Consider the following 24,136-nt stretch of genomic DNA (forward strand, 5'->3'; position numbering starts at 1 on the left):
AGGAAGTGACACACCCCCTTTTGTTTTTTCTAAGGAAAAAAGCATGCACACGTTAACTACACGCTACGTATACTTTCATCTAGAAAACTAGGTAAAACTACACGCTACGCATCCTTTCATCTAGAAAACTAGGTAAAACTACATGCTACGTATCCTTTCATCTAGAAAACTAGGTACATTCATTTTGGGATTCCCTTGTAAAAAGAATATTCACCACATGCTAAATGAATGGAAGCATCAATAAAGATACTTAAAAAAAATGATTTGTTTGAGTCAAAACATTTGCACTACAGCGTTCCATGTTGGTTACTGAATGTCTGACAGAGTTCGGTTTGACAAAACAACATGAGGACATTTTAGAAATGTATGAAAGAATTTATTTAATATTTTAGTCAACAAATCTCCACCAAAGCATTCAAACAGGCACACTATTTAGAAAAAAGAAAGCTTTTTTTTATTATTGTTCTCACGCTCAAATGTACAAAGGAAATCAATCAGTTAGATCAGATGTTGAGTACCGGTCCGCATCCCCTGTAGTAGCTCTGGTATAGTGCACCAGTATAGAAGCAGATTGTGGTGGATAATGGTACAGTATGGATGATGCTGGACTGAGCAGTCGGTTATATTTGGTGATTCTTCCTGATTGCCTTAAATCTGACGGAGTGCCATTCCAGCTGGCATCAGTGTGTGTGTGTGCGTACTAGAGCTGGGACGATAAACCCAAAATTACCGACACCGCCTTCCTCGTACCAAATCATTTTGCATACATTTTGGGTTATTTTGCTACACAACGTTCCTGTGGATTGTTCTAGAACCATTATGTGGTCAACAGTAATAGCCTATGCATTATGTTGTTTCCTGCTATGAAAGTCTCTGCCTGTACCTCGGGGCTGGCGCCAGGATGAATCAGTTGGACTGGCATTTGATTTCCATAACGAGGCACTTATGTTTTTCTTCACGGGACCTCCTCTGTGTAAAGACATGTCATTTAATTAACTATCAAAATGTATTACCTTTTAATGTGGCATGAACACAACATCATGACTGGTTTTCATCTGATTGTCAAACAAATCACTTCATGAAGTAGGTTAGCCTTGATCTTCATGCTTGTGGGCCACTTGATATTCTATGAGATTAAAATGTTGGTCAAAAGGGAAATTAAACTGATGATGGGCGAACTAAACTCTACCGGTGTCCTAGCTAGCTAGCTACCAACCAGTGTTACTGCCGTCTACCGGTGTCCTAGCTAGCTAGCTACCAACCAACCAGTGTTACTGCCGTCTACCGGTGTCCTAGCTAGCTAGCTACCAACCAACCAGTGTTACTGCCGTCTACCGGTGTCCTAGCTAGCTAGCTACCAACCAACCAGTGTTACTGCCGTCTACCGGTGTCCTAGCTAGCTACCAACCAACCAGTGTTACTGCCGTCTACCGGTGTCCTAGCTAGCTAGCTACCAACCAACCAACCAGTGTTACTGCCGTCTACCGGTGTCCTAGCTAGCTAGCTACCAACCAACCAGTGTTACTGCCGTCTACCGGTGTCCTAGCTAGCTACCAACCAGTGTTACTGCCGTCTACCGGCGTCCTAGCTAGCTACCAACCAGTGTTACTGCTGCCTCCCGGTGTCCTAGCTAGCTACCAACCAGTGTTACTGCTGCCTCCCGGTGTCCTAGCTAGCTACCAACCAGTGTTACTGCTGCCTCCCGGTGTCCTAGCTAGCTACCAACCAGTGTTACTGCTGCCTCCCGGTGTCCTAGCTAGCTACCAACCAGTGTTACTGCTGCCTCCCGGTGTCCTAGCTAGCTACCAACCAGTGTTACTGCTGCCTCCCGGTGTCCTAGCTAGCTACCAACCAGTGTTACTGCTGTCTACCGGTGTCCTAGCTAGCTACCAACCAGTGTTACTGCTGCCTCCCGGTGTCCCAGCTAGCTACCAACCAGTGTTACTGCTGCCTCCCGGTGTCCTAGCTAGCTACCAACCAGTGTTACTGCTGCCTCCCGGTGTCCTAGCTAGCTACCAACCAGTGTTACTGCTGCCTCCCGGTGTCCTAGCTAGCTACCAACCAGTGTTACTGCTGCCTCCCGGTGTCCTAGCTAGCTAGCACAGTCTCCTTCGCTCCCGCCTGCCCTCGACGTCGTTAAACATAACTGCGAGAAAGCAGTGTCCGACAAGCGAGGGCGAAGGTGGGGTTTATCGGCGGTTGGCATCCAACGTTATGGTTCATTACCGCTCACCCCCGCCTCCCGCCTGTGTATCACTGTCCTAACTTAATCATGGACCAACAGAACTATAAAGAGTGGTTCCTGCAGATGAAGGAATGACCACATGCAGTAACGCCCAGAATTGCGAGCCGCAATTAGACCCTTCTCGTGGAGCGCGCCATTTGAAGTGAATAGACCTACATCAAGTAGCCTAGGCCTAGAGCTGGGAAGTTTCTGTAGGAGATTAGCCTACATTTACTTATCGATTAATCAATTAGCCTACATGGTTACCTAGCAACAATATATCTACAGTTAGTAGTCTAGCTCAGTGTTGTGATCCTATTGACAGGTTGCACATCAACCATGCCTTCCCTGGATATGTTGGATGAAATATCTTACTTTTAGAATCGTAGGCTACCATCTCAGTTGTCTTACCTGGCCCTGGAAACGCGTCTAGAGCTCTGCTGCTACTTTACATTTAAAAATGTGTCATTTAGCAGACGCTCTTCGCCGATGTAAAGTAACTAACCATTAAACATATATTATAGTTACATTCATCACGATAGGACTTTTTGTCCATGTCGCCCAGCTTTAGCATACCTCCCCCCCAAAATACGTGATTTAACAATATTGCATCAAATTTAAAAAAAAAAAGGAAATATATCACAATATGGATTTTTTTTGGTCTCCATATCATCCAGCTCTAGCATGTGCGGTAAGGTATGCGCCTGTGTGTTATTAAGTGCGTCAGTCCTGCTGTGTGATCATCTTCAGCATCTGCAGTGCCATGGCTCCCTGGTCCGAGGGGATCTGATAACAGAGAGAGCAATGAATCATGGGAGTGCAAGACAAAAAGGATACTACGGGAGGATCTCAATTGCATACGCTCTCCTGGTCTCCTTCTCAAAACCCATTGGATGAGAAAGCCAGAGGCCCCTCCCCTCTTATCTTCTCCCCCAACCGGCTTTGAGAAGGAGAGAGGACACGAAGAGTACGCAATTGAGATATTCCCAATGAAACGCCATAATGACTGCATACTGGGGTTCAATCTTCTGCATCACCTTCCTACTCCAACACTAGAGTTACGTCCCAATAATCTCTCCCTCCTGAAGTGTACACTCATTCACTACTCTCCTCAAATGTAAAAACAATGGATTTATGTAGGCATGGGCTATAGAGGATGTTTCCATATACCAGTCATTTTGTTTCAAATCCATGAAGGGAAGTAAACAAGGTCGCACTTTGGGAGAAAGGAGAGATCAATATTACTGTACCACCTGTGATGATTGACCCGTTTGAAAAGAAAGAGATGAGGACACATGTTTCCTCACCATGTGACCAGCCTTGAGGATCCAGTAGAAGGAGAAGTTCTTGTAGGTCTTGTAGAAGGCGCCGGTCACACCCGGGAAGGCGGGGTCATCAAGGGCAGTCCATTTCATTTGGCTGAAGCTCTGGAGCCCCACCCACTTCAGCTGCTTCACCCATTGCTCCTGACCTGTGATTGGACAAAAATCAATCAGTGATCATCTGTAGCCAATCAACAATCCTCATGTATGAAAATCTATCAGGGACCAATAGTCAATGTATTAATGGTAATATTGATAATGGTTGACTGCACTATAGCCAGAGTTGGGGAGTAACGGATTACAAAAAAAAATAACTAATCCGCTACCAGCTAAAATATTGTAATCAGATGATTACAGATACTTTTGAAAAACTAGATCACTCAGATTACTTCTAGGATTACTTTTAAATTCAGAAATGTTTGCGTAAAAATCTTTGACACCTTTCTGTTTCCTCAATGACATTCATTTCAGCATTGAAAATAGGCACAAGTTGAAGTTTGTTCCACCTGAGCGAGTCTGAACACAAATCAGAGACCACTATGATGACACACCACATGTGTTTGATGGATCACGGGAAAAGAGCAGGAATAGGTTTTTGTGGGCTACAGTCCAAGCTATGTCTTCCAATGGTACGACTGCTGTCGGCATCCAAAGATTATCCAACTTGAATAAACGCTTGGAGGTAAGGATGACAGCAGTGGTGTAGTCTACGGCGATACGGATATCTACATATCATATTGATGTGAATCACACTGCTACTCTGTCATTTAGCTTTTTGCGCCATACGGATTGTGGTTGTTGTGGATGGCTGTTCACAAATGTATGTGTATTTTATCCCAATAATGGTTGAATTGAAGACGTTTACGCTGCCCATCAATCATTGTTTTTACTGGCTGTCCACTGGTCTCAAAAACAATGTGATCTTGCAACAGATGCATAGTGCGGATCCCAGCCTATGGAATAACAGGCTGAGTTCCTCCGTTCTAAACTCCTCCTCCTCCGTGGTGATAATGTGCTCCAGTCCATCCTGTCAATACCACTTTAATTAAGAAGACCACAATCTGATTCCTGCTGATGAAAAATAATGTCCTTAGGCCTAACGGACATGCTCAAACTCACACAATTTAGATAGACTTAAACAGCTGCAAGTTATAATCTATATAACAAAGTGTCACCAACAAAAACGTAACTAAAAGTCGATACATTTTTCCCCCATTCAAATATCACTTTTCTAAAGTTGTCAAAGCATGCCATGAGAGCAATGACAATCAGTTCTCCATAGCCTCGTTTATAGCTGGTTCTAACATACGTCTTTTGTTCTGATCTTGTCCACATTCGAATTGTGCGCACATTTTTAGACAGGTGTAAACGATTAAGACACATTGTGATCGGATCTTCCTGACCACATCCTGAGGTAGTGAGGGACCCATTCTATCTGGATATCAATCAGGTGTGAACAGTTCTGGTGTAAACAGATCCGATGTGTATAGAAATGGTGTAAACAGATCCGATGTATATAGAAATGGTGTAAACAGATCCGATGTAAACAGATCCGGTGTAAACAGATCCGATGTAAACAGATCCGATGTAAACAGATCCGATGTAAACAGATCCGATGTATATAGAAATGATGTAAACAGATCCGATGTATATAGAAATGATGTAAACAGATCCGATGTATATAGAAATGATGTAAACAGATCCGATGTGTATAGAAATGATGTAAACAGATCCGATGTGTATAGAAATGATGTAAACAGATCCGATGTGTATAGAAATGATGTAAACAGATCCGATGTGTATAGAAATGATGTAAACAGATCCGATGTGTATAGAAATGATGTAAACAGATCCGATGTGTATAGAAATGATGTAAACAGATCCGATGTGTATAGAAATGATGTAAACAGATCCGATGTGTATAGAAATGATGTAAATGGATCCGATGTATATAGAAATGATGTAAACGGATCCGATGTATATAGAAATGATGTAAACAGATCCGATGTGTATAGAAATGATGTAAACAGATCCGATGTGTGTAGAAATGGTGTAAACAGATCCGATGTGTATAGAAATGGTGTAAACAGATCCGATGTGTATAGAAATGATGTAAACAGATCCGATGTGTATAGAAATGATGTAAACAGATCTGATGTGTATAGAAATGGTGTAAACAGATCTGATGTGTATAGAAATGATGTAAACAGATCTGATGTTATTCAACTGGTAATATACATTTTGTCTTCTAATGCCTCTTATGGGGAAGTAATCTAAAAGTAACTGAAAGTAATCCGGTTACATTACTGAGTTTGGGTAATCCAAAAGTTACATTACTGATTACAATTTTGGACAAGGAGCATTTTTGTTTTTTTTTAAACAAAACATCCACATAGAAACAACATCATCCCTGTCCAGATCCACCACCACATCACCCTGTCAAGCTGCTAGTAACTGATTACATTCAGAATGTAACCTACCCAGCCCTGTCTATACCTCCCTGGTCTACACTGTTTATGCTTCAACGGATTTCACTACAAAATGTAAGTGTTGGATGCCGATTCTGTGCCCCCGCCTGTAAACAACTCTAGCTAGAGGAATCACTGACCCATGGTGTCCACTATGAGGTCAAGCTGTCCGTTGTAGACGGTGACGTTGACCCCAGCTTCCAACAGCTGATCCACCACGTCCACCACTGGCTTCATGAAGTCACCTGACATGCTGCTGAACACTGCCTCAGCCTGACCTAGAGGGGGGAAGGGGGGGAGAATGAGGTGAGAGATTGACAAGTGGAGCGGGAGATTAAAGAGTGATAGATGAGAAAAAAAGGGGTGAGAGTGGAGGGCACATTTATTTCTAAAAGGTGCAATATGCAACCATTTCCTGGTTACATATACACACATACATACATACATACATACATACATACATACATACATATAGCCTAATTTCAGTTTATGACAAAACAATCAGTCATTGTGCAGAGAATCATTGTACCATGTAAAGCGTGGTGAAATAGCTTTTCCATAACAAAAAATATTGTATTTTGAGCTGTACAAAACCGAAAGTAAAAGAAGCAAAAATGAAACTTAAGAATGTGAAGCATAGAAAAAGCACACATAGAATACATCTACAGCTAATTAGACTTCCTTTCAAGTAGAATGACAGATTTATAACATGCGTCTATGTGAATTTGGTCGTGTTGCCAAAAAAGTTACATATTGCAGCTTTTAAACAAAGAAGCACTTTTTAAATGAATCCATTTTTGACCCAGTAGCAGTGTCTTACCTCCCCAGGTGACGTTCTGAGGGATGATTGCCAGCTTCTTCCTGATTGGCCCGTTCATCAGCTGGCTCAGTGATTGGCGGTGGAGGGGGCTAATGTGGTGCCGCTTCAGCAGAGCTGTGGGAGTGACCACGGAAAGTAAACCAACTTAAAACAGGAAGTGATGGTGTAATCTTACAAATTTATTTTTCAGGCTAGTAAGGACCATCTTTTCACAGACAGTATAATTTGTATCAAAACTTTTTACCCGTTTTAAATATATTGTATTTACTCTGCCACCATGGCCTTTTTTGCCTTTACCTCCCTTATCTCACCTCATTTGCTCACATTGTATATAGACTTATTTTTGTCTACTGTATCATTGATTGTATGTTGTTTTACTCCATGTGTAACTCTGTTGTTGTATGTTGTCGAACTGCTTTGCTTTATCTTGGCCAGGTCGCAATTGTAAATGAGAACTTGTTCTCAACTTGCCTACCTGGTTAAATAAAGCTGAACTAAAAAATACAAAAATCTCACAGAGGTATCCTTCTCCAGCCACGGAGGACATCTTCTCATCAGGTTCCTGGGTGAGGATGTTGTAGAAGTTGACTCCGTTTGTGTTCTGAAATCAGACGGGAGCTGAAAGGATGCTCTGATGACCATGGCATTCACACCCACACCACTGACCTGTTCCACAACACTCTCAAAGATTCACATCAACACACACACACACACTGACCTGTTCCACGACACTCTCAGTGACAGACCAGAGCTCTGTGGCCTTCAGGTACTGCCCCTGATCCACCGCCTGCTTCACCGCCTCCGCTGCACTGCTCACCTCCCGCAGGCCGTAGTCATCTAGCAGGGACTGGAGAATGGAGGACAATGTGAAACAACTACACTACCCAACATGCACTGTTCACCTCCCGCAGGCCGTAGTCATCTAGCAGGGACTGGAGAATGGAGGACAATGTGTCCGATGGTCAGAGAGCTACACTACCCAACATGCATCACTGTTCACCTCCTCTAGGCCTTAGTCATCCACCTTCAAGCAGATCACTTTTGTCAGGTCCGTGCCTTTCAAAGTGTGTGTTGCATTATGGGGATAAAAATGGTCCGACTTACGCCTACATGAAGTCTACAAAAAAAAAATGTGATCAAAGGAAGTTGACTGCAAGTTTCTGCAGTTGCTCTTCAACTTCATCCTGCAGGCATCGCCTGCATATTGTCCACCAATCATTAGTGTTTATGTTTGACCCACGCAAACAGGAACCAACTTCGCCGCGATTCATATATTCAGTGGATATACAAATGAAGGTAACATTTGAGGGTCTCACTAATTGATTGGTCTACACACACACCTTCAGTTTGTGAGGGTGTTTATTTTAACAGTATAAAAGAAACTGGTAGAAACATTGCCATGTTGATCTGAGCCTTGCGCTTGGAAAACCACATTCCTGTCCAACTTTTCAGCCGTGGCAGACGCACCTCCTTTCATCTACAGTCGGTTGCTTTAAATATTACCACTCAAACACGCCCAGGCACTGCACTGGGACAGTCTGAGAACTACACTACCCAACATGCATCATTGTTTACTGTTCACCTCCCCCGGGCCATAGTCTTCTAGCAATGAGGCTTGTTTGACATTGCAGGTGACTGCAGATTGACTGATCTACAAATCACCTTGCATCATATAACTACTCATTATTTGTTGATCAGTCGGTCACAATTTACCCATGATACATTACGGTTTTGACGCTCTCGAACACAGCCAGGGACTGGAGAGTGGAAGGCAATGTTTAACAACTACACTACCCAACATGCACTGTTCACCTCCTCCAGGCCATAGTCATCTAGCCGGGAGTGGAGGGCAATGGGGAGACAGTCAAAGAAGAGAGAAACTACAATACCTAGGTACCAAAACAAGCTGCATTTTGTATTCTCCAGACTTTAAACCACCCAGTCTGCAGAAACAACTGCATAGAATGCAAAACCCAGCAAAATAAAGCAAATGTGCCTGGAAAATAAAAAAACTAGGCTGTTTGTGTGTGAGACTCACCGTGGTGTACAGATAAGGACCCCAGGTCATAACAGAGTCTGCAGATGAAGAGGAGAAGAACGTTTGCTTTGCTGTGATGTTCATTAGGCACCAAATGGGACAAAAACAACTGGAAAAAGGGAGGGACTACCTGGACTTGTCCAATACAGTGGTGCCATACTGAAAACTACCCAGGATTATACAGTCAGTAGGGAAAACACTGGTTAGCTAGCCAGGGGTGGAACAAAGCAGAAACAACCGGGCTGAAACAGAGGGGATCTACCTGAACTTCTCCAATAACAAATGCTTGTTCAAGTTGCAAAACAGTTTGCTAATGTGTGCACTTATGAACACACCCCTGGTGACTTTGACCTGAACAGTTCAACAACCCCCTCATGCATGAAGAGGAGGAGAAAACTGCAGCAGTAGCTGAACTGTTTGCTCAGTCAGTCAATCACATGACCACACAGGGAACAACAGCTGAGTACCAAATTACACCCTATTCCCGTTAGGCCACTACGGTTGACCAGGGCTCTCGACGTAAGTAGTACACTATATAGGGAATAGTGTGCCATTTGGTACGCAGCATGTTCACGTGTGGTTAGTGAGCCTGAACTGTACGCTAGTGGTAAATCTCAGGCGTTTCAGGGTTAGAGTAGACTTTCTGTCCAATAAAGTGTTGTAAAGAGTGTTCTGACTTTTAAACAGCAGTCTGCTGAACATTCTATCAGTCATTATCTGATATTCACAAGGGAAAAGTCATGTTCTGACGTTCTTCTGAGTGGGTGTTCTGATGTTCCGTGCTCTGAGGTAAATACTGACCCAGTGGAGAGATCCAAGAGTCTCCCAGAGCCACTCCAGCAAAGTTACATTTCAGGGTTCCTTTTTCTACGGCCTAGAGAGAGACAGATGTGTTAGAATAGCAGACAATTCGTGAGTGAGTGTGACACACAATTACAAGTCATTAACATGCCATGACTAACAGTCATTTTACAACTGGTACCAGAAAACTCATCATTTATTGTAATTGCTGTTAATATTACTACCACCATAAACATAATTATTATTGCTTTATCACTAACAGCCTAGTATATTCCGGTCTTATTTGACCATCGTTGTTACAAGTTTACTTTGACAATGGAAAGGTTTTACTTTTGTGGTGACGAGAGCCTATGAAGTGAAGTCACCCTCAGTTGGGGTTGATGAAGAACAGAGCGCTACATTCCAGGACAAGATTTACAGTTCCCCAAGCTATCACAAGACAAATAAACTGCTCTACCTTTACGACTGAATGGCCTGAGGAGGTCAGAAGACAGTCAGCAGTACACCTTGTGATCTGCATGGGTTACTGGGGAAACCACCAGCCAGGCTTGAGAGCCAACAGATGTGTACCAACAGATGTGTACCAACAGATGTGTACCAACAGATGTGTACCAACAGATGTGTACCAACAGATGTGTACCAACAGATGTGTACCAAGAGAAAGAGTCAGTGACTTTTTCGTCCCATTTTTTTGTGACAGAGGAAATGGCGCCAATAGCGCAAAATGACAAAGTAAACACGTTTTCTTAAACACTATTATTTCATTTGATCCTTTATTTAACTAGGCAAGTCAGTTAAGAACAAATTCTTAAAACTGACAGACTCAGGACTGACAGACTCAGGACTGACAGACTCAGGACTGACAGACTCATTGATGTAGCAATGTGATATTTCTCGTCTGATCCTCCAGTGTCAGAAAAGCAGTATAATAGGCCTTTTTCACATTTACACAACGAGTGCTGGGTACCTACAGGCTACGCATTTCCTGTCAGAGATTGTGAAACTTTTGTACAAGAAAAATATGTTGTGGACACTTAGCAGGTCCTAAACCTGAGATTTCCTCCTAACAGACATCAGATCAAGTTTCTTCGAGGCAAGGCCACACCCTTTGAAAGAATGAGCCCATCTCCTTGGAAACCAAACACCGATCGACGAGAATTTTTCCTGCTCAGAGAGAAGCAAATCACCCCAGAGGACCCTGTGGAACTCACTGTTGCTCATTCAAGACCAATAGACTGAGTTCACAATACATGCTGGGGGATCAGAGGAATAACTAAGACAACTCGACTTCCATTTCCTGGACTGAGAAATGAAGCGTAGCCTGTTCAGAAGGGAAACCGGAGTGCGGCAGCATCAGCTGATTGCGTCAGCAGACTTGATTGCAAGTCTGGTTTATGTACTATTGTATATGTTGAGTACGGAATTAATTTAAATTGACCTGTGCAGATTCTCACCTCAATGACTGAGTTGTATTCCGTTATACCCCACTTATGGTATTCCATTAACTACCTCATTCAGTCTAGTAAATAAAACCTTAAAATTGAATTATTTGTGGCATTGAGTTCATTTGCGAGCGATTGAGTTCTTGACGTTTCAGAGCTTGACGACTTCAGAATGATAATTTAGTAATTGACTGTTTATTAAGACTATTGTTGATATAGGATTAATGGTATAACGGCTACTGATAACTACCAATAAAGTTTATTCAAAGGTCTCCAATCCAACCCTTAAAATGGTGCCCCTCAGATTCATTTGGATAGGATAACCTAATTAATAAAAGCAGATCAATGATTTATTCCATTCATTAATCAGTAAATTATCATCTTGAATATTCATAGGCAAGAGGCACAACACCTCCCATGTCATTAAAGTATATTGAATTGAGAGAGACAGGAAGCCATGGTACAGTGCTGATCAGTGTGGGTAGAGGTTTGAGGAAGTAGGCCCCAACTTAGCACCAGTCATTAGTTCCTCTCCATGTCATGCATGGCTCAACACATGACAGTGCATCTCAGTCTTCAGTTTGAAAGCCCTGTTCCATTACCGAGTCAGGTACAATTGAGCTACCAGTTTTTCCATGCATGGTTCCTATTCACTTACATACCAAGTGCTAGAACTGGAAAAGGTTTCCCCACAGCAGAGACAGGACAGTAGGTTCTAATCCCAAATGGCTCCCCTACTCCCTATACAGTGCACAACTTTCGACCAGAGCCCGTATACACTATATAGGGAATAGGATGCCATTGGGGACGTAATTTGTGCCTACCTTAGTGAGTTCCAGTGAGATCGCGGCAGCCATCTTCCCTCCATAGGACTCTGAGAATATGTAGAAGGGCACGCTCTAGAGAAGACAAAGAACAATAAGTTTAAAAAAAAAAGTAAATGCATTGTGTAGTTTGAGCCAATATGGCCCTGTTCGAATACATCTATCCTTCCCTCCCTAAAGGAGACTCCTGGGGTGCGTTCAGTTCAACATTTGCGTGACTGTTTGTACTGAATGAACAGTTTCCCCAGAAACAGAGCCTTTGAGGTATGTTTTCTCCTGTTTGGTGTGGTCTGATCAATATGGGTGTGAACATTTGAAATCGCAAAACTTGTGCGGCACACACATACCATACACAGGAGTTAAAGCAAAAAAAATCCCAGGACTGAAACTTAAAGGGAGACTGCACTTCCTGATTTGGTCTCGTTTTAGAGTTGGTTCATTAAGAAATGCTAACAGCCATGACTGAATTCAAACAGGAGTTGGTTACAGGGTGTGGTTTGACCTGGTTGTCGTGTGTGTTCGCAGGTGGGAAGAGTTACCCAAATTATTTAGCCAATTAGCTTTAACCGGCGGGTGTGTGACCGTGGCAAAATTGGTTTGACTTTGGATAGCTCATCTCTGGGGCTGGTTAGGGACCGTCAAATTCCCCAATGCAAATGAGACAATATTTTCACGTCTTTTAGTTCTCGTTAAATGCTTTCAATATTTATATTAATTTCTATAATTTATAGTTGGTTTGAGGTTTAAGTAATTGAAATTTGGAGCTATTGGAAATGTTAACATATTGTCCCATGTACATTGTGTAATTTACCGATAGTGCCCAACGAGCCCCATAGCGATATCCAAAGTAAACCCAAATTTACCACCGTCATTACTATTGGGTTGCATGCAGCTGCACTCTGAATTAATTATTACTTGTGTGCTGCCAGCTGTGGGCAGGATTGAAACAAATCCAACATTAGTTTACGTTGTGATGCAGTCACAACCACAAGTCTCAAAACTATTTTGGACGAGACCGGCTTCAACAAATTATCCTATATACAGTCATGGCAAAAGTTGAGGATGACACAAATATTAATTTTCAAAGTCTGCTGCCTCAGTTTGTATGATGGCAATTTGCATATACTCCAGAATGTTATGAAGAGTGATCAGATGAATTGCAAGTCCCTCTTTGCCATGCAAATGAACTGAATCCCCCAAAAAACATTTCCACTGCATTTCAGCCCTGCCACAAAAGGATCACTGACATCATGTCAGTGATTCTCTCGTTAACACAGGTGTGAGTGTTGACGAGGACAAGGTTGGAGATCACTCTGTCATGCTGATTGATTTTGAATAACAGACTGGAAGCTTCAAAAGGAGGGTGGTGCTTGGAATCATTGCTCTTCCTGTGTCAACCATGGTTACCTGCAAGGAAACACATGCCGTCATCCCTTTTTGTGCAAAGCAATGCTTCACAGGCAAGGATATTGCTGCCAGTAAGATTGCACCTAAATCAACCATTTATTGGATCATCAAGAACTTCAAGGAGAGCTGTTCAATTGTTGTGAAGAAGGCTTCAGGGCGCCCAAGAAAGTCCAGCAAACGCCAGGACCGTATCCTAAAGTTGATTCAGCTGCGGGATCGGGGCACCACCAGTACAGAGCTTGCTCAGGAATGGCAGCAGGCAGGTGTGAGTGCATCTGCACACACAGTGAGGTGAAGACTTTTGGAGGATGGCCTGGTGTCAAGAAGGGCAGCAAAGAAGCCACTTCTCTCAGGAAAAACATCAGGGACAGACTGATATTCTGAAAAGGGTACAGGGATTGGACTGCTGAGGACTGGGGTAAAGTCATATTCTCTGATGAATCCCCTTTCCGATTGTTTGGGGCATCCGGAAAAAAGGTTGTCCGGAGAAGACAAGGTGAGCGCTACCATCAGTCCTGTGTCATGCCAACAGTAAAGCATCCTGAGACCATTCATGTGTGGGGTTGCTTCTCAGCCAAGGGAGTGGGCTCACTCACAATTTTGCCTAAGAACACAGCCATGAATAAAGAATGGTACCAACACATCCTCCGAGAGCAACTTCTCCCAACCATCCAGGAACAGTTTGGTGATGAACAATGCCTTTTCCAGCATGATGGAGCACCTTGCCATAAGGCAAAAGTGATAACTAAGTGGCTCGGGGAACCAAACATGGATATTTTGGGTCCATGGCCAGGAAACTCCCCAGACTTTAATCCCATTGAGAACTTGTGGTCAGTCCTCAAGAGGCAGGTGGACAAACAAAACCCCACAAATTCTGACAAACTCCAAGCATTGATTATGCAAGAATGGGCTGCCATCAGTCAGGATGTGGCCCAGAAGTTGTTTGACAATATGCCAGGGCGGATTGCAGAGGTCTTGAAAAAGAAGGGTCAACACTGCAGATTTTCACTCTGCATCAACTTCATGTAATTGTCAATAAAAGCCTTTGACACTTATGAAATGCTTGTAATTATACTTCAGTATTCCATAGTAACATCTGACAAAAATATCTAAAGACACTGAAGCAGCAAACTTTGTGGAAATTAATATTTGTGTCATTCTCAAAACTTTTGGCCACGACTGTAGTACATTGTGACGGTAGAATATATGTTTGACTCATTTCGATGCCACAGGCTGTTTTCTAAATGACAAGTCGTTTTTAGGGGCAGTTGCTCTTCAAGTCGATCTCAGCTACAGTTATTTGAAAACATCATAATTTCTCCATTCTTTCTATGTTGTTTTAGATGTTCCAGTGTGGCCTGGAGTTTGTTTTCTTCTCCCCAAATAATAATCCCCCCTAAAAAATATATTATTTTGTTTTTACTCAAATCCGTCGCAGTGACGAGAACTTTAACCCCTGCCATACACAACCTCCCTCTGTGCCTCCATAATCACACCGTTCTTCAACTGGTCCTTACAGTACCGTTTCCACTGAATTAAAAGTTGAACAGCGTTCTGAACTCACCCCTGGTGATCCAACCAGTGTGAAGCTGAACCCACCTGGAATTCTTCCTCCTTGTTGAAGAACTGTTTGAGCAGCACCAGCATGTCGGAGGCGACCGTAGCCACGTCAGTAGCGAAGGCCTCCTCTGAGTCCGTGTAGCTGAAGCCTGTTCCTACCGGGTTATCAACAAACAATACACTGGAGTACTGAACCTGCAGGGGAAAACACACACACCTTAAACACTGACATCCAGTCTCCATTGATGAGCCGTGTGTGTGAGTATGTGTGTGAGGTTTACCCAGGAGTTTTTCCTAGGCTCAAGGTCTCTGTCCAGGGGTCCGATCTCTTCAAAGTTCCCAAAGCCACAGCCTGATCCTCCCGGGCCTCCCTGGAATGGAGACATGTACCACTATTAGAAATACATTATCTACCATCCCTCCCTCCACCTGTAAGCGACACATCCTCTACCATCCCTCCCTCCCCCTGTTAGAAACACATCCTCTACCATCCCTCCCTCCCTCCCCCTGTAAGACACATCCTCTACCATCCCTCCCTCCCTCCCCCTGTAAGACACATCCTCTACCATCCATCCCTCCCTCCCCCTGTAAGACACATCCTCTACCATCCCTCCCTCCCTCCCCCTGTAAGAAACACATCCTCTACCATCCCTCCCTCCCCCTGTAAGAAACACATCCTCTACCATCCCTCCCTCCTTCCCCCTGTAAGAGACATCCTCTACCATCCCTCCCTCCCTCCCCCTGTAAGAGACACCCTCTACCATCCCTCCCTCCCTCCCTCCCTGTAAGACACATCCTCTACCATCCCTCCCTCCCTCCCCCTGTAAGACACATCCTCTACCATCCCTCCCTCCCTCCCCCTGTAAGACACATCCTCTACCATCCCTCCCTCCCTCCCCCTGTAAGACACATCCTCTACCATCCCTCCCTCCCTCCCCCTGTAAGACACATCCTCTACCATCCCTCCCTCCCTCCCCCTGTAAGACACATCCTCTACCATCCCTCCCTCCCCCTGTAAGAGACACATCCTCTACCATCCCTCCCTCCCCCTGTAAGAGACACATCCTCTACCATCCCTCCCTCCCTCCCCCTGTAAGACACATCCTCTACCATCCCTCCCTCCTTCCCCCTGTAAGACACATCCTCTACCATCCCTCCCTCCCTCCCCCTGTAAGACACATCCTCTACCATCCCTCCCTCCCTCCCCCTGTAAGACACATCCTCTACCATCCCTCCCTCCCTCCCCCTGTAAGACACATCCTCTACCATCCCTCCCTCCCTCTGTAAGACACATCCTCTACCATCCCTCCCTCCCTCCCTCCCCCTGTAAGAGACGCATCCTCTACCATCCCTCCCTCTGTAAGACACATCCTCTACCATCCCTCCCTCCCTCCCCCTGTAAGAGACGCATCCTCTACCATCCCTCCCTCTCTCCCCCTGTAAGACACATCCTCTACCCTCCCTCCCTCCCCCTGTAAGACACATCCTGTACCATCCCTCCCTCCCCCTGTAAGACACATCCTCTACCATCCCTCCCTCCCCCTGTAAGACACATCCTGTACCATCCCTCCCTCCCCCTGTAAGAGATGCATCCTCTACCATCCCTCCCTCCCTCCCCCTGTAAGAGACATTATCTACCATCCCTCCCTCCCTCCCCTGTAAGAGACGCATCCTCTACCCTCCCTCCCTCCCCCTGTAAGAGACGCATCCTCTACCCTCCCTCCCTCCCCCTGTAAGAGACGCATCCTCTACCATCCCTCCCTCCCTGCCTCCTCCTGTAAGATACATCCTCTACCATCCCTCCCTCCCTCCCCCTGTAAGACACATCCTCTACCATCCCTCCCTCCCTCCACCTGTAAGACACATCCTCTACCATCCCTCCCCCTGTAAGAGACGCATCCTCTACCATCCCTCCCTCTGTAAGACACATCCTCTACCATCCCTCCCTCCCTCCCCCTGTAAGAGACGCATCCTCTACCATCCCTCCCTCTCTCTCTCCCCCTGTAAGACACATCCTCTACCCTCCCTCCCTCCCCCTGTAAGACACATCCTGTACCATCCCTCCCTCCCCCTGTAAGACACATCCTCTACCATCCCTCCCTCCCCCTGTAAGAGATGCATCCTCTACCATCCCTCCCTCCCCTTGTAAGAGACATTATCTACCATCCCTCCCTCCCTCCCCCTGTAAGAGACGCATCCTCTACCCTCCCTCCCCCTGTAAGAGACGCATCCTCTACCCTCCCTCCCTCCCCCTGTAAGAGACGCATCCTCTACCATCCCGCCCTCCCTGCCTCCCCCTGTAAGATACATCCTCTACCATCCCTCCCTCCCTCCCCCTGTAAGACACATCCTCTACCATCCCTCCCTCCCTCCCCCTGTAAGACACATCCTCTACCATCCCTCCCTCCCTCCCCCTGTAAGAGACGCATCCTCTACCATCCCTCCCTCTCTCTCTCCCCCTGTAAGACATCCTCTACCCTCCCTCCCTCCCCCTGTAAGACACATCCTGTACCATCCCTCCCTCCCCCTGTAAGACACATCCTCTACCATCCCTCCCTCCCCCTGTAAGAGATGCATCCTCTACCATCCCTCCCTCCCTCCCCCTGTAAGAGACATATTATCTACCATCCCTCCCTCCCCCTGTAAGAGACGCATCCTCTACCCTCCCTCCCCCTGTAAGAGACGCATCCTATACCATCCCTCCCTCCCCCCCCCAACGAGACGCATCCTCTACCCTTCCTCCCCCTGTAAGAGACGCATCCTCTACCATCCCTCCCTCCCTCTACCTGTAAGACACATCCTCTACCATCCCTCCCTCCCCCTGTAAGAGATGCATCCTCTACCATCCCTCCCTCCCTCCCCCTGTAAGAGACATATTATCTACCATCCCTCCCTCCCCCTGTAAGAGACGCATCCTCTACCCTCCCTCCCCCTGTAAGAGACGCATCCTATACCATCCCTCCCTCCCCCCCCCAACGAGACGCATCCTCTACCCTTCCTCCCCCTGTAAGAGACGCATCCTCTACCATCCCTCCCTCCCTCTACCTGTAAGAGATACATCCTCTACCATCCCTCCCTCCCTCCCTCCCCCTGTAAGACACATCCTCTACCATCCCTCCCTCCCTCCCCCTGTAAGAGACGCATCCTCTACCATCCCTCCCTCCCTCCCTCCCCCTGTAAGACACATCCTCTACCATCCCTCCCTCCCTCCCTCCCCCTGTAAGACACATCCTCTACCATCCCTCCCTCCCTCCCCCTGTAAGACACATCCTCTACCATCCCTCCCTCCCTCCCTCCCCCTGTAAGACACATCCTCTACCATCCCTCCCTCCCTCCCTCCCCCTGTAAGACACATCCTCTACCATCCCTCCCTCCCTCCCCCTGTAAGACACATCCTCTACCATCCCTCCCTCCCTCCCCCTGTAAGACACATCCTCTACCATCCCTCCCTCCCTCCCCCTGTAAGACACATCCTCTACCATCCCTCCCTCCCTCCCTCCCCCTGTAAGACACATCCTCTACCATCCCTCCCTCCCTCCCTCCCCCTGTAAGACACATCCTCTACCATCCCTCCCTCCCTCCCCCTGTAAGACATCCTCTACCATCCCTCCCTCCCTCTGTAAGACACATCCTCTACCATCCCTCCCTCCCTCCCTCCCCCTGTAAGAGACGCATCCTCTACCATCCCTCCCTCTGTAAGACACATCCTCTACCATCCCTCCCTCCCTCCCCCTGTAAGAGACGCATCCTCTACCATCCCTCCCTCTCTCCCCCTGTAAGACACATCCTCTACCCTCCCTCCCTCCCCCTGTAAGACACATCATGTACCATCCCTCCCTCCCCCTGTAAGACACATTCTCTACCATCCCTCCCTCCCCCTGTAAGACACATCCTGTACCATCCCTCCCTCCCCCTGTAAGACACATCCTCTACCATCCCTCCCTCCCCCTGTAAGAGATGCATCCTCTACCATCCCTCCCTCCCTCCCCCTGTAAGAGACATTATCTACCATCCCTCCCTCCCTCCCCTGTAAGAGACGCATCCTCTACCCTCCCTCCCTCCCCCTGTAAGAGACGCATCCTCTACCCTCCCTCCCTCCCCCTGTAAGAGACGCATCCTCTACCATCCCTCCCTCCCTGCCTCCTCCTGTAAGATACATCCTCTACCATCCCTCCCTCCCCCTGTAAGACACATCCTCTACCATCCCTCCCTCCCTCCCCCTGTAAGACACATCCTCTACCATCCCTCCCTCCCTCCACCTGTAAGACACATCCTCTACCATCCCTCCCTCCCCCTGTAAGAGATGCATCCTCTACCATCCCTCCCTCTGTAAGACACATCCTCTACCATCCCTCCCTCCCTCCCCCTGTAAGAGACGCATCCTCTACCATCCCTCTCTCTCTCTCCCCCTGTAAGACACATCCTCTACCCTCCCTCCCTCCCCCTGTAAGACACATCCTGTACCATCCCTCCCTCCCCCTGTAAGACACATCCTCTACCATCCCTCCCTCCCCCTGTAAGAGATGCATCCTCTACCATCCCTCCCTCCCCTTGTAAGAGACATTATCTACCATCCCTCCCTCCCTCCCCCTGTAAGAGACGCATCCTCTACCCTCCCTCCCTCCCCCTGTAAGAGACGCATCCTCTACCCTCCCTCCCTCCCCCTGTAAGAGACGCATCCTCTACCATCCCGCCCTCCCTGCCTCCCCCTGTAAGACACATCCTCTACCATCCCTCCCTCCCTCCCCCTGTAAGAGACGCATCCTCTACCATCCCTCCCTCTCTCTCTCCCCCTGTAAGACACATCCTCTACCCTCCCTCCCTCCCCCTGTAAGACACATCCTGTACCATCCCTCCCTCCCCCTGTAAGACACATCCTCTACCATCCCTCCCTCCCCCTGTAAGAGACGCATCCTCTACCATCCCTCCCTCCCTGCCTCCCCCTGTAAGAGACGCATCCTCTACCATCCCTCCCTCCCTCCCCCTGTAAGACACATCCTCTACCATCCCTCCCTCCCTCCCCCTGTAAGACACATCCTCTACCATCCCTCCCTCCCTCCCCCTGTAAGAGACGCATCCTATACCATCCCTCCCTCCCCCCCCAACGAGACGCATCCTCTACCCTTCCTCCCCCTGTAAGAGACGCATCCTCTACCATCCCTCCCTCCCTCTACCTGTAAGAGATACATCCTCTACCATCCATCCCTCCCTCCCTCCCCCTGTAAGACACATCCTCTACCATCCCTCCCTCCCTCCCCCTGTAAGAGACGCATCCTCTACCATCCCTCCCTCCCTCCATAAGAGACACATCCTCTACCATCCCTCCCTCCCCCTGTAAGAGAAACATCCTCTACCATCCCTCCCTCCCCCTGTAAGAGACACATCCTCTACCATCCCTCCCTCCCTCCCTCCCCCTGTAAGACACATCCTCTACCCTCCCTCCCTCCCCCTGTAAGACACATCCTCTACCATCCCTCCCTCCCTCCCCCTGTAAGACACATCCTCTACCATCCCTCCCTCCCTCCCCCTGTAAGACACATCCTCTACCATCCCTCCCTCCCTCCCCCTGTAAGACACATCCTCTACCATCCCTCCCTCCCTCCCTCCCCCTGTAAGACACATCCTCTACCATCCCTCCCTCCCTCCCCCTGTAAGACACATCCTCTACCATCCCTCCCTCCCTCCCCCTGTAAGACACATCCTCTACCATCCCTCCCTCCCTCCCCCTGTAAGACACATCCTCTACCATCCCTCCCTCCCTCCCCCTGTAAGACACATCCTCTACCATCCCTCCCTCCCTCCCCCTGTAAGACATCCTCTACCATCCCTCCCTCCCTCCCCCTGTAAGACACATCCTCTACCATCCCTCCCTCCCTCCCCCTGTAAGACACATCCTCTACCATCCCTCCCTCCCTCCCCCTGTAAGACACATCCTCTCCCATCCCTCCCTCCCTCCTCCAGTAAGAGACAAGATACATTAGCATCCATCCTAGATAGGTAAGACAGTCGTATAGTGTAAGGCACAGGAGGCTGCTGACGGGAGGACGGCTCATAATAATGGCCAGAAAGGAGTGAATTGAATGATATCATTCCACCAGTTCCGCTCCAGTCATTATCATGAGCCTGCCCTCCCCAATTAAGGTGCTACCAACCACCTGTGGTGTAAGGTTACCCTCTTGTAGCTAGGTAAGAGTGGTGTAGTGTAAGGTTACCCTCTTGTAGCTAGGTAAGAGTGGTGTAGTGTAAGGTTACCCACTTGTAGCTAGGTAAGAGTGGTGTAGTGTAAGGTTACCCTCTAGTAGCTAGGTAAGAGTGGTGTAGTGTAAGGTTACCCTCTTGTAGCTAGGTAAGAGTGGTGTAGTGTAAGGTTACCCTCTTGTAGCTAGGTAAGAGTGGTGTAGTGTAAGGTTACCCTCTTGTAGCTAGGTAAGAGTGGTGTAGTGTAAGGTTACCCTCTTGTAGCTAGGTAAGAGTGGTGTAGTGTAAGGTTACCCTCTTGTAGCTAGGTAAGAGTGGTGTAGTGTAAGGTTACCCTCTTGTAGCTAGGTAAGAGTGGTGTAGTGTAAGGTTACCCTCTTGTAGCTAGGTAAGAGAGTGGTGTAGTGTAAGGTTACCCTCTTGTAGCTAGGTAAGAGAGTGGTGTAGTGTAAGGTTACCCACTTGTAGCTAGGTAAGAGTGGTGTAGTGTAAGGTTACCCTCTTGTAGCTAGGTAAGAGTGGTGTAGTGTAAGGTTACCCTCTTGTAGCTAGGTAAGAGTGGTGTAGTGTAAGGTTACCCTCTTGTAGCTAGGTAAGAGTGGTGTAGTGTAAGGTTACCCACTTGTAGCTAGGTAAGAGTGGTGTAGTGTAAGGTTACCCACTTGTAGCTAGGTAAGAGTGGTGTAGTGTAAGGTTACCCTCTTGTAGCTAGGTAAGAGAGTGGTGTAGTGTAAGGTTACCCTCTTGTAGCTAGGTAAGAGTGGTGTAGTGTAAGGTTACCCTCTTGTAGCTAGGTAAGAGTGGTGTAGTGTAAGGTTACCCTCTTGTAGCTAGGTAAGAGAGTGGTGTAGTGTAAGGTTACCCACTTGTAGCTAGGTAAGAGTGGTGTAGTGTAAGGTTACCCACTTGTAGCTAGGTAAGAGTGGTGTAGTGTAAGGTTACCCACTTGTAGCTAGGTAAGAGTGGTGTAGTGTAAGGTTACCCTCTTGTAGCTAGGTAAGAGTGGTGTAGTGTAAGGTTACCCACTTGTAGCTAGGTAAGAGTGGTGTAGTGTCAGGTTACCCACCTGCAGCCACATAACGAGAGGCAGCTGGGAGTATCTGGCTGACGGGCTGTCTGCATAGTAAAGCCACCAGAACATATGAGCCCCCTCCCGAACGTCAACATAGCCCCAGGATTCCTTGGATTTTAGGGGATTCGAGAACCCTGGAGATTTGGAGACATTGAAACGACGTTTTTAAAAATTCTGCGTTTGGTCTTAAAATGCAGTCTAATGGCAAAATCCCCAGCCCTGATTGGTGCAGCAGATGTCGTGGAAGAGCGCAGTGGGGGGTTTCTGATCAGGAAAACGTCAACATTGTAGCTAGCCAACTTTTACTTTCACATTTATCGCTGCCATGAAACCCGACCAAGTAAAGCAAATGAATCGATTTGATGAATTTGATTGCTGGAGCCTGAGTCGCCGTACTTAGTGGACTAAACTCTGGAGTCACCGTCGTGATTTCAAGCATGTTTGGATATCGGCGCAGTTAGTATTCAAACTGGAATTGAACAGTTATTGAAACACCGATATATCGGACACAATCACTTCACATAGCTAACTACTTACCTGTATCAATTGCCACGACAAGTAGCAACACAACGCTGCAAGCGCTTGCTTTCGTCAACCCCATCATCTCGACTTGCTCACAAGAACTTCACAATGACAACACTTTTCATTAGACTATTGTGTCATGTCAGACTTCAGTCACATGACGAGCGAATCCTCAGCTGACCAGAACATGTGGAGAGGATCAGGATATTTAGAGCCAATCAATGAGCATTGTGGAGCTAGCCACGCCAACCTCCGCCTTGAATTGTGTCAAAATAAAAGTCCCGGGCAAAATGTCCTGTGATTTTTCCATATTGAAAGCCACGGAACACAGGAGAGGTAAAAACAGAAGATTGACCAAGAAAAATACATTTATTGATCAAGTCATAAGAACGCAATCCTGGTTTTATACTTCTGCCGTAGGTCAACATTAATACATCAATATCAATCAATCAAACCTCCAAATCATGTGACGATTGAGCAGTCTTAGAGTGAGCAGTCTTAGAGTGAGTAGTCTTAGAGTGAGCAGTCTTGAGCAGTCTTAGAGTGAGCAGTCTTAGAGTGAGCAGTCTTAGAGTGAGCAGTCTTGAGCAGTCCTAGAGTGAGCAGTCTTAGAGTGAGCAGTCTTAGAGTGAGCAGTCTTAGAGTGAGCAGTCTTGAGCAGTCTTAGAGTGAGTAGTCTTAGAGTGAGTAGTCTTAGAGTGAGCAGCCTTGAGCAGTCTTAGAGTGAGTAGTTTTAGAGTGAGTAGTCTTAGAGTGAGTAGTCTTAGAGTGAGCAGTCTTAGAGTGAGCAGTCTTAGAGTGAGCAGTCTTAGAGTGAGCAGTCTTAGAGTGAGCAGTCTTGAGCAGTCTTAGAGTGAGCAGTCTTGGAGTGAGCAGTCTTGGAGTGAGCAGTCTTAGAGTGAGCAGTCTTGAGCAGTCTTAGAGTGAGTAGTCTTAGAGTGAGTAGTCTTAGAGTGAGTAGTCTTAGAGTGAGCAGCCTTGAGCAGTCTTAGAGTGAGTAGTCTTAGAGTGAGCAGTCTTAGAGTGAGTAGTCTTAGAGTGAGCAGTCTTAGAGTGAGCAGTCTTGAGCAGTCTTAGAGTGAGCAGTCTTAGAGTGAGCAGCCTTGAGCAGTCTTAGAGTGAGCAGTCTTAGAGTGAGCAGTCTTGAGCAGTCTTAGAGTGAGCAGTCTTAGAGTGAGCAGCCTTGAGCAGTCTTAGAGTGAGCAGTCTTAGAGTGAGCAGTCTTAGAGTGAGCAGTCTTAGAGTGAGTAGTCTTAGAGTGAGCAGTCTTAGAGTGAGCAGTCTTGAGCAGTCTTAGAGTGAGCAGTCTTAGAGTGAGTAGTCTTAGAGTGAGCAGTCTTAGAGTGAGCAGTCTTGAGCAGTCTTAGAGTGAGCAGTCTTAGAGTGAGCAGCCTTGAGCAGTCTTAGAGTGAGCAGTCTTGAGCAGTCTTAGAGTGAG

At 46.9% G+C, this 24,136-nt stretch overlaps 1 protein-coding gene across 1 annotated transcript; it reads right to left on the reverse strand.

Moving 5' to 3' along the window:
• Positions 1-354: 354 nt before the first annotated feature.
• Positions 355-22,920, reverse strand: LOC106606214 (retinoid-inducible serine carboxypeptidase). The gene is made up of 13 exons (XM_014202350.3): positions 22,714-22,920; positions 22,171-22,310; positions 15,188-15,277; positions 14,946-15,101; positions 11,940-12,014; positions 9,674-9,746; positions 8,873-8,910; positions 7,553-7,681; positions 7,351-7,435; positions 6,835-6,948; positions 6,155-6,292; positions 3,532-3,695; positions 355-3,010 (listed from the first exon to the last, which is right to left on the reverse strand). Exons 1-13 carry the CDS (start codon positions 22,778-22,780, stop codon positions 2,948-2,950), a joined length of 1,332 nt encoding a protein of 443 aa, XP_014057825.2. The 5' UTR covers positions 22,781-22,920; the 3' UTR covers positions 355-2,947.
• Between the last annotated feature and the right edge of the window lie 1,216 nt (positions 22,921-24,136).

Source organism: Salmo salar, chromosome 06, assembly GCF_965601325.2.
Source record: "Salmo salar chromosome 06, fSalSal1, whole genome shotgun sequence".
NCBI classification, from domain to species: domain Eukaryota; kingdom Metazoa; phylum Chordata; class Actinopteri; order Salmoniformes; family Salmonidae; genus Salmo; species Salmo salar.